We start from the raw sequence: 11,224 nt of genomic DNA, 5'->3' as shown, positions 1-11,224 counted from the left end.
TGTGTGTGTGTGCGTGGTGTGTGTGTGTGTGTGTGGTACGTATGTGTGTGTGTGTGTGTGTGTGTGTGTGTGTGTGTGCACGTGCATGGGTGTGTTATTATGAGGAATAAGGAGGATTTGGAAAGTGTCCTTAGTTTGCAGTTGAAACTATCCGTACAGTAGAATTACGTAACACACATCACAGTGTTGTGATTACATGGTAAGGATTCACGATAAACAAAATAAAACCACTGCAAACATTTCATAATTTACAGTACCCCTTGCTCCATCATTCTCTAAATTTCTGGAAAGATTCCTGTATAGCTACATTGTAAGGCACACCTCTTTCAAGATAGCGTACAAAGGAAAACTGTCAATCATACTGCAACAGTTGGCCATCTTAAAGACTACTCAAGATTGCATACGACGTGTCTTACCCAGGTGGTCATTCCCCGAGACGAAAACCTGGCGATCTTGTCCTCGAAGTCGATCCCGCCCACCCCGATCACATCCATCTGGTCGGCCGGGTTGTTCAGTGTCCTGTCGACGTACGGTGACAGATAATAAACATGTTAGTCTTACGACGACACGGTTAATTGCTTTATGCGTTAATTAATGACTGCCTTGCAATCGTTGCCTGCATGACTGATGATGTGCATACAAAGCATGTTCTTGTGATAGCTTGGGGAAATATTTTATGGGCAGTGTTTTATTTCCCTAGCGGAGGGAAGCGCAGTGCGATGACGGCATGTTGACAAGACTTTGGGACACCCACGGATCCAGAGAGCACTTCACAGACACAAAATCACGGAGAAGACTCCAGATGAATTATGGAAGAAAAGGACAGGGATGGTGTATGGGACTTGAGACGATGTCACTATCAATAACGCTGTCGATAAAGCAATGGAAATCATTGAAAAAACGTAAGAAGCAAAATTACATGTATGTTCTTGTCTGGCGGCATACAATAATTCATTAGTGGAGAATTTATCAAGTTACTTGGCTTATTTTGTATTATGTAATGTTTGAAATGAGCTCATGATTTGCTAACCTATGTACATGTACATGTACATGTACATGTACATGTATGTTACAGCATTCATCCTGAGGATCACTCTCTACATTCGAAGGCCCTAATATATACAAGATGCACACCCCTACTCTACATGTAAATCTTTTCGAGAAATGACGTGGGATCTTTAACATGCTTGACGTGTGGCTTTCCTCAAACATAGGACATCTGGCTTTATGTCCCATCCAAGAGGACAACCTTAACAGAAGCTTGGTCCTTTTCACATTAGTCGAGTGAGGAAAAGTAATGACGGTTAACATTGGGGTCTGCTAGGGATTTGAACTCAGAACCTTCAGATTCTGAGTCACAAGACCACCTTGCTACATGTACATGTACCCAGGGCTCAAAATTAACGGTAACCGATGGCCAGTGACCACTGAAATGTAAGCTGGGACAACTAAAAAGACAATTTGGGATATATTTGGGACAACAGAAAAATAGTCAACATCAGAATGTCAGCCCTTGTTTTGTTTGGCTCCAGAAAAAGCTACCCCAAATTTCTCATTTACTCTACATGTACAATTATAGAATACCTGGAAGCCAGAATGTAAGCAAAATAAACCTGATTTCAAGTTCACTTCCTGAAAAACAGGTTGGGGCAGTTCATCCTCACTTTGGGACAATTGAAATTTATTTTTGGGACAGTGCTGTGACAATAGGAAAAATAATAATTTTGAGGAGTGTGTACCACGGAGGCTCCCCTTTCTGGATAAGATTGCACCGACCAGACTGCACAACCCTGCGTTTGGCCCAACGTTCTACAAGTGGCCGACCACCTGTTCAACGTAACACTTCACGCTGTTGCAAGTCCCTCGAGCTGCCGGCTAATTTATCCCGATGACTCTTCGACACACCTGATCAAATCTCAGGCAATAGGCAATCAACTTTCAGACGAGTGGCTGCATCGATCAGGGCTGTGTTATTAAAGAAGTGTTAAGTTGTATGTAGTCTTTGACTATACTGCTGTGGGGTTCCTGACACAGTATTCGACTTGTCTTCACACCAGATCTTGTCTTCACAACAGGTTCTGTCCGACGGTCCACACCAGCAAGGCCACACAAAATCAATAAACTGGGTCTGTTGGCCATCTCTGACTAAAGCCCCGGTCACAACCCGCCGTGCGTGCTTTTTGTCCGTAGGTTTTTTTGGGAGGCCACGTCTGCTACGTTTTTCTGAAAACGTGCGTTGAATGCTCATAGGCTGTACAGGGCACGCACGTCGCACGTACGGGTGGTGAATCCGCAGACCGCACGCATGAAAAGTTTTACATGCACTTAAAGTTCTACGGCGTGTCTGCGTGCTCCCGAATCCGTAGGATTCCGTACGGAGGCGGTGCTCACCACGCACGGATGCCCTACGTTTGCCCACGTTTTTGCACGCAGAGACACGCACGGCAAGTTGTGACCGAGGCTTAACTCCAATTTTTAAGCTGTTGTCAAACTAACATATCTATCTATTCATTCATATTGGTTACAGGAGACCAATGGTTACAGGTGACCAATATATAGACTCCCTTTCCCCACAGAATCTGCTTGGAGATAACTTATCTAACAGTTAGAAATGCTGACAATCAAAATTTCACTTCTTTTTAAAGACAATAAAGACGTTAAATAAGAAATCAGAGATTTCAAGCTGTCAGGAAGGGTTTTTGTTTTTATGAATGTATTGGCACTGTATTGTATGATCATTGAATTAATCACAAAATTATTACTTGAGGATCATTACTCATATGATTGTATAATATCACTTAATCCAGTATTACACCACAGTTAATGTTTCATACCATGATTACATAGTACACCTTTCTCACAACCTCATACCACATCCTATATCATCCAGGACACATGAGTCACAACCCTGTCAATCAACACATTCAATCTCCACCAACTCACTTCAAATACATGCTGCTGAGGATAAAATACTAGTAGCTGTACATACAAACACCCCTTAAGGCCACACCAATTTAATTTCTTGGTTAACGGATTCGCCCGCTTCGTTTTTTTTCTGATTTGAAAATAAAAATAAAAATTCAGAATCGACTGCAAAATGCTCCTATTTCGCCCTGAACAGTTGAAAACAGTCCTTTTCTTCCTAGTTGTTACAGTTATTCCATCTTCCAATGCAGTGGTATCATTAAAAGTTCAAAATTCATTGTTTGAATTTTGAACCAGTCTGGTGTGTTGACTTCATGCATATGGCTCCTATCGTACCATTTTGGGCTATAATAGGATGCCTAGGCTTGTTTTTATTTGAATTTTTTTTCGCCCGCCCGCTCCATTATTTTTCTAGAAAAATCCATTAACCAAGAAATTAAATTGGTGTGGCCTAAACCAGCATAACCAAAAACAATCAAGTTAAATGTGTTCTTCTCCTTGTTGTGCCAGACCAAACTTGTTTCAAAAGAGTGCTACAGTATGGCAAACACGCAGACTACTTAGGTACCCGGAACACTGGGGTGGAAAAGGCAATTTAGTAAGGGATGTGATCTGAATGTTGATTGGCTCAAAATTTCCTTGATGGCAGGTTTTCAATAACTTCCACCAATCAATATGGTGCTTTCTCGTGTGTGCCGATCTTGGAGCTTGTTGCTTTGGAAAATATCACCTCTGTACAAGGAGTCCTTGAATTTCAAACTGTTGCCTGATATTACTCTTCAATGGCTATTCTTGGTATCAAAATATTCTTCAGTGAGGATAAGGAAGTTGTCATCATTACAGAACTGTCATCATTACTATAATTATAGTCATGATTATGGAATCAATCATAAAAATACATAAATTCTGCCTTTCCAATGTTTTCACATTTCCACTGTTTGTATAAGGCACACACTGGTACATGTAGTACATGTATATTCAGTAGACCAGACACCAAATCAACTGCATATTTCAATGACACAGAAGAAAAATCAACCAAAATCAAAGAAATTCTTAAACGTTTTCACTGGTCAAATTTAATACATTTACCCACCTTTTTACCTTGTATCAAACACTGTACTTGTCTAGTACATTTCACCTTCAGTATACGATTTTGTACTTTCCTACTGTCGACCTTGCCGAACTATTCTAAGCAAGTCTGGGGGCACCATTACCAATATTACCCCGACTAGGCAGTCCATTTTGGGGGCTGTTAGAGTGCATATCTGAGGGCACGGCCTGTGTACAGAGTACTATAGACTGACTCTCGTGCCTCCCAGTTCCAAATTAAAGATGGCAGACACAATACACTCTACCCTAGCCTTACCTGTAGGTCTGCCAGCTTCAAGAGTCACAATTCATTCTCCTTAATCTGGTCCAAATGAAGGATTTCCAAGGTTTAACCGCTGGGCCCCAGCTCAATGGCATTAGCGTGGCACCATTAGAATGACAATGTCCGACTCAGATACAATTTCCACAGACCAGCTGAGGGCTGATACAGCACCAAATGAAATGGATTTTTCTTTCACTGTAGATTAGGTGGACATTCTGTTTTGTAGCTTAATCAGTAGGCTTTTGTTAGTCTGTAGACATGTGATTTAAAACAATACAGAAGGTGATAAGGTGGTCATGGGGTTAGGGTTGTTGACTAAAAATCAGAAGGCTCTGAGTTCGAATTCCCTAGCAGACCCCAAGGTTGTGCACTTGGGAAAAGCACTTGACTTGCTTTTGCCCTTGACTCAGGTGAAAATGAGTACCTACATGTAGCTTCTGTTAGGGATGTCCACACGGATGGGATGCAAAGCAGAGTTCCCTTGTATGAGGGCAAACACACCTCATACAACTGTACATCCATCCAAAAGAGAAGAGGTCCATCCCGTTGTGAGTGGATCAAAACTTACATGGCTTGTACATTGTACTTACTGTAGAAAACTGATGTTTACCATACATTTTTTTTGTACCTGGTAGTTTACTGGGTATATGCCAAACAAAACAATACTACAAGCATTTGGGTTGCTTGATGTTGAATACATGTACATATAGAATACAACACGGGGTATTCCGTATCGCCCGAGGTATCAGCCCGACCGTGAGTCGGATTGCCTAACGGCCCAATTCACCGTGTTGTATTTTATTTATGTCATACCCACCCAAGAAAATGCGCCTTTCAGTGCAAGATGAGCCAAATTTGGTGCCCCTAAACCCTAAAGTGCAACAACATCAGTTCCAACGTCCAGATTCTGTATTCGAATTTTCGAAAGCGGCACACGCAGTTAGGGCAGAACGCGTTCGAATCGTTCTATGGAAGACATGGAGCCCGGAAACCGTTATCGAACGTTATCGCAGCCCGGGTATACGTATGATATAAATGTTGAATACCAATGTACCAAAAGATAGGAGGAAAAATCTACTGGCACAACAATTATTACACAAGCTGCAACCATACAAAATTTAATGTACATGTGTGTGTGATAGATCCTGTTACATCCACAGGTGGCCTACCAGCACAAGCTTATGGTACTAGATATCCCTAATGGAAAGGTAAGTAATTATAATACAGACAAGCAAAGCCTTCTCACATTCAACATCTCCAATATCAATGAGCCTCCAATTACTTTCATCCACTCTACAGAATTCTCTCTATCCAAAAAGTAGGCCACGTCTTTAGGGATGATAGGTGTCGTTTAAAAACAAGGCCAACAAGTATACTGCAATAAAAATTACAATGAGCAACAGTAACCCTGGCTCTGGCATGTCCTGATCAAAACCATTGCAGCAGTACCATAGCAAGCTGCTAAGGGGCCCAAAATGTAACCACTTGGAGGTCCTACTTGGAAGACCTACTCACAGGGCTCGAAATTCATTGTTGGGAACAGGTGCACTGGTGCACCCAACCTAACAAAATAGGTGCACAAAAAATTTTTTTCGGTGCCCATACAAAATGAAACGTAATTACAGGTCTTACTGCTCCTCTTCTGAGCTTGAATCTAAAATGAGAGCTAACTTCGAAATGTTAAACAAGTACTACAACAAAGATTTTATTATTTTCTAACACTAAGATACCAACAATATCCTGCATACTATTATACAGTTAGTATGTCAAAAATACCTACAAAAATATTTGGGTGCACCAGTGTACCCACAGAAAAATTGGGGGCACAGCTCCAATTTTGACCGAGTATTTCCAGCCCTGTACCCACCTACCGAAGGTACACACAAAGGCCCCAGGCCTGAAAACATAACTTTCTTGGCAAAGGTAACAAATTAAATATGTTTTCCTTTCGTGAAGGTCTTTCACTTTGACTTTATTAATTAGGATCCACAAAACATAAAAACTGTGCCTTACCCGTACAGTGGTCCATCGTTGCCAATGGCAGACACCATGATGACTTTGTTGGCTGTGAGTTCCCAGACTTTATCCACAAACGGGTGGTCCATGAAGTCTGGTCCACCGATACTGAGGTTCAAAACGTTGATCTTCTTCAGGATGGCATAGTTGAAGGCATCGAGGAACCATGATGTGTAGGAGACCTGGGGAGGGGCATGTTGAACAGACCTGGTTTTACCATGTGCCACTAGATAACATTGTACTGTGATTACTGGAGGTATTGTTTTTGGCGCATCTGTGTGTGTGTGTGTGTGTGTCTGTCTGTCTGTGTGTGTGTTTGTGTTTCCGCACAGTTGTAGTCAGCATAACTTTATAACGCCTTTATGGATTATGATGATATTTGGTATGTTGATAAGTCTTAGGAAGACAAAGGTCAAGGTCAAATATGGGCCTCCTGGTGGCTGACCTTGGTACTGCAGCAGAACTTCAGGTTTTTGTGTCTTTTGAACGGAACATGCTATGGTCTTGATGTTTTGGTGACAGATAGCTTTTCCTGTCAGGAATAAGTGGTGTGAGTTTGGTCCCCCTAGCAGCTTGTTCTGGAACTGCAGGAACTCTTGTTGTACAGAGTACTGTAATTCGCTTTATATTCATTCCAGCAAAATTTCACAGTCAAAGAAAAATGGAGGTGCTCACGGAACTATATATTCAGGATGGTGGCAGTTGAAGACAAAAAGAAAGTTGGCGATGTAACGGTAATATGTTCACAGTACAGAAGTGACGGTGAAAAATACATGGCATATATGGCATAATACAAAATATTGCATGTTTGCATACGTTTCACATGCAATTTGAAAAATACATGCAAAATTGCTTGACTAAGTATTTTATAATTAGAGTCAGTAGTAAGGACAAAAGAGTAAAAACAGTATTTCACCCCTAGCCTGATTTTTTCAGTCTGGAAAATTGCATGTTGCTTAATTTTCCTTCAATCTGCACTATTGAAAAAGTCTCTACAAAATGCAGACTGCAGCAGGTGGGTTTTTCTGACACTATTCACGGTTTGCAAAGCTCACGGAATGCTATTTCTTGGGATTCAAGCTTCAAGTTAAAATGGGCATCAATGCAGATTATTAAAACTGATAACGGCTGCTCAACTGAGCTGGATGTCAATTCCCCATGTTGGGAGTTTTCTCCGTGTGATCCGTTACTTACTTAGTTTGCATGAAGGATGCATTTTACCAGCCGATGTATCTATTCCTAATCCCCACAGACAACCCAATAGGAATTATCATGTTCATCAAATGGTTATATCTAACGCTGTCACATACATCAATGTCCCATTACCTTCCACGCAACTCCCTAGCCAATCAATTAACGGCAATTCAAAGGCAACTGACAGGTTCTTCTAGGCAAAGGCGAGGAAGTAACTCGCATTTCAAAGCTGGTTTCTTGCTCGGCGCTAAGCTATGTTCCCTTGTTCTTTCCTGGTGGCAATGCCACGGTCAGTACCTCACATGACGGTCACACATGCAGGAGACATTACAAGGAGACAGTCAACCTAATCTGCATTCTGCAAATAAGACCACACCTATTTAATTTGTTGTTTCTCAGATTCACCCTGCCTATTTTTTTCTGATTTGCTACCAAAAAAATTTTTTGGGTCTAAGTTAACTGCAAAATGCTTAATGAAAGACATATTTTGGCCCCAACGGTTGAAGAAAGTCTTTTTCTTCTTAGTTGTTTAAGTATTTAAATGTAACAATGCAATTTTGTTTCATTAAATTCAAAATCTATTGTTTTAATTATAAACCAGCCTGGTATGTTCACTTCATGGCTCATATTGTAACATTTCTGGCTATCATGGGGTGCCTAGCCCTGTTTTTTTTTTCCCTGTCGCTTCATATTTTTTCTGAAAAAAATCTGAGAAACAACAATTAAATTCGTATGGCCTAAGGACAGGGTTGGACAAGTTTTCAAAAATCCACTTGCCGTATCGGGCAAGTACCTGGTCATTTCCAGTTGCCCGAACCAACTTTTCACTTGCCCAAAATTTGACGCATTTCTCTGCATTTTACTAGCAGGAAGGAAATTATTTTATTATAATAGAGTTTATAATGTTGGATGCTTTATTTATCAAAATTGTTTGAAACTTGGTCGAAATACGGTAGGGGCTATACCTTGCATCCAAAAAATATACTTGCCCAATCGGGCAAGTCCAGGGGGATATTTACTTGCCCGAACAGTACTTTTACTTGCCCTGGGCAAGTGGGCAATGGGACTTGTCCAACCCTGCTAAGGAGACAGTGAACTGAATCTGCATCTGCAAATAAAGGCCCGCCCTCACTCACAAAGACATCCAAATGTACACAGATGGCAAGGGAAATGTGTGCTGCTGCATAAGCATTAAGGGTTGCAAATCGAACTTACGGATGTAGCTATGTATAAAGCAGTATGCCTGGTTTCCTGGTTTTCTTTCCACTGGCATTACAAGCATGATCTAAACCACATGGAAAAGACCCCCTTTAAATTAGAAAGCGATTGGTGAGCAACTGTTGAGCGAAAAAAATTTCATTTGTGTGACCCTTGATTTAGAAGTGGGATTTAAAGGGGAACAAAACATACAAAATGTACACAAATTTGTTACCAAATCTGTCAAATATTTGGTTGCTTAGCTGTCTTTGCCTCAAGTGTAAAGGGATGTTAGAAACATGGTACAAATGTGTTCTGCAGGTGAAAAAACTATAAAAAAAAGGATAAAAAATTTTTCTTCTGAACCAAACTGAATTGAAATAAATAATCTGGCAGAAAATTTAAGGAAAATTTCTCTTAACATTGGGTTTAGATATCATCTTATGGTTGCAAAGTTGCTGGTATATCAATTGGTATAAAATGCCCTATTCTGCCCTTGTAAAAAATAAGTTGTAGACTCGCAAGTAGTCAGTACTGCTACCATTTTTCATAGCCAGCGAGTGCATCACCGTATTCTTACTTTTCATGACAATACCCACTTAACAATGTTATATGTTTAACCTCCATTCGGCCCCTCATTCCTTCTTGTCCGACGTTATGCTTCAATATCGTGTAATCCGCGAGGAACGACACACGCTCGCGGACGTTATTGGGATGATGGGCGCGGGCGTACCCACCCGTAACGAGCAATAAGTGCGATTGCGGCACGGTTGACTTGAGCACTGCCATTGATAGGCCAGGTCGTGCCATCATTAAATCGGCATTCCCGCCATTATGACACGGCAGAATTTAGGAGATAGTGGGAAATGGTGCAATCATTCCCTTACAAGGTGATAACACTCGCCGCGACTAAGGCCCCGTTTTGCGGGGGGGATGATGGAGTGTCAGTCCCGATAAAGGCACACCGTGTGTCTCGCTGGCAGATAATTATACATGAATATAGGACACGTGTAGGAGAGGGGAATGATGCACTTTCTCTACACTTCATTGAGTAATCGTGCATCCTTATACAAGATAAAGTGCTCTATGGTTGGGAAAGGGGTCGTGTGCTGTACCAACCATCCAATGTTATTTTGTCTGTCAGAAAATGGGAAGCCATGAAAAAATTTGTATCTCATTTTTTGTCTGTGCCATCACAATGTTACGCAACAAGAAACTTCTGAAATACTTCTAATAGTACAAATACCTTAGGACATGAAATGTTACAATCATGTACAAGATACAAGATCTTACATACGGGAACATCAATGTAATGTTACTGGTACTGTATCTGAATTTATATCATACCCGGGCCGCGATAACGTTCGATAACGGGTTCCGGACCGGGCCGTACTTTACGGTACGGCCCGGAACCCGTTATCGAACGCTTCCATGGCTTCCATAAAACGATTCGAACGCGTTTCGCCCTACCCGCTTGTGCCCCTTTCGAAAATTCGAATACAGAATCCGGACGTTGGAATAGATGTTGTTGCATTTTAGGGTTCAGTGGCACCAACTTTTGGCTCATCTTGCATTGAAAGGCACGTTTTCTTGGGTGGGTATGACATAAATAAAATACAACACGGTGTATTCCGCATCGCCCTCGGTCCCGGCCCTCCCGCGAGTCGGATCGCCCTCCGGCCTGCGGCCGTCCCGACACGCGGTCGGGCCGATACCTCGGGCGATACGGAATACCCCGTGTTGTATTCTATATGGACCCACACTCAAGTATATACTAGTACATGTAACGTTTTGACTTATTTTGTTAAAATGTATTCCTTCTGCAATGATAGAAAATTTGGCATTGGAAGGTACAGGCAAAGGTCTGGACCTGTACCTAAACCTCTGTACATGTACTAGTACCTGTAAAACTCTGTACTTTAAGAGAGGGCTGCGAGGGGAAGATGTGCCGTGGTTGGATGATCTGGAGCAACAGGCTGCGTCTGCTTACCGGCGCGTCAAATGAAGCAGATTTATGGCCGTTCGACCGCACACCGTTATCGCCAATTAGGCGGGAAAGGCAGCATTATTTATTTGACGATCCGTCATTTCCACCCAGTCAGAGGGAGCCAGTGTCTCCAACTGATTATTGCCAGGTGAACCCTGATTGTGGGTCATCTCAAAAGTCATAATCAAATTCTGTACTGTCATCAGTTCGTAGAGGGGGGAAAAGACTACATCTGTCGTAAATATATTGAGTCAATAATAATGAAACACGTTTAGTCTTTAATTTGTGACACAGCGAGTTGAATGGCATGCTACTTGCACTTGCATGTATTATTAGTCCAGCCATTTAATTGATGAATAATGTTTTATATCTCTGACCGAGTGTGCTTGATATATTTTGGAAATTGTACCTGTATGAGAGACTAACTTTGCAAGAACAATATTAATACGAGAAGAAACACCATGACTGATTTGACAGCAAAAAAAAAAGCAAGAAAGCAAGATGCATGGGGGTCGTTACGATGTCAGTTTGGA

General features: G+C 41.6%; 1 protein-coding gene across 1 annotated transcript in view; it reads right to left on the bottom strand.

Moving 5' to 3' along the window:
* The window catches only part of LOC109483234 (membrane-bound transcription factor site-1 protease-like), a 62,247-nt gene that overhangs the window by 29,787 nt on the left and 21,236 nt on the right, over nucleotides 1-11,224 (bottom strand). The window contains exons 5-6 of the mRNA XM_019786215.1: nucleotides 6,311-6,495; nucleotides 417-519 (exon numbers count right to left, since the gene is read on the bottom strand). Of these exons, the coding sequence (XP_019641774.1) occupies nucleotides 417-519; nucleotides 6,311-6,495 (288 nt within the window). The remainder of the gene's footprint in view (nucleotides 1-416; nucleotides 520-6,310; nucleotides 6,496-11,224) is intronic.

Source organism: Branchiostoma belcheri, unplaced genomic scaffold (assembly GCF_001625305.1).
Source record: "Branchiostoma belcheri isolate BF01 breed outbred unplaced genomic scaffold, Haploidv18h27 scaffold63, whole genome shotgun sequence".
Lineage (NCBI taxonomy): Eukaryota > Metazoa > Chordata > Leptocardii > Amphioxiformes > Branchiostomatidae > Branchiostoma > Branchiostoma belcheri.
The sequence above is the reverse complement of the archived record's forward strand: the minus strand, read 5'-3'. Positions and strand labels throughout refer to the sequence as shown.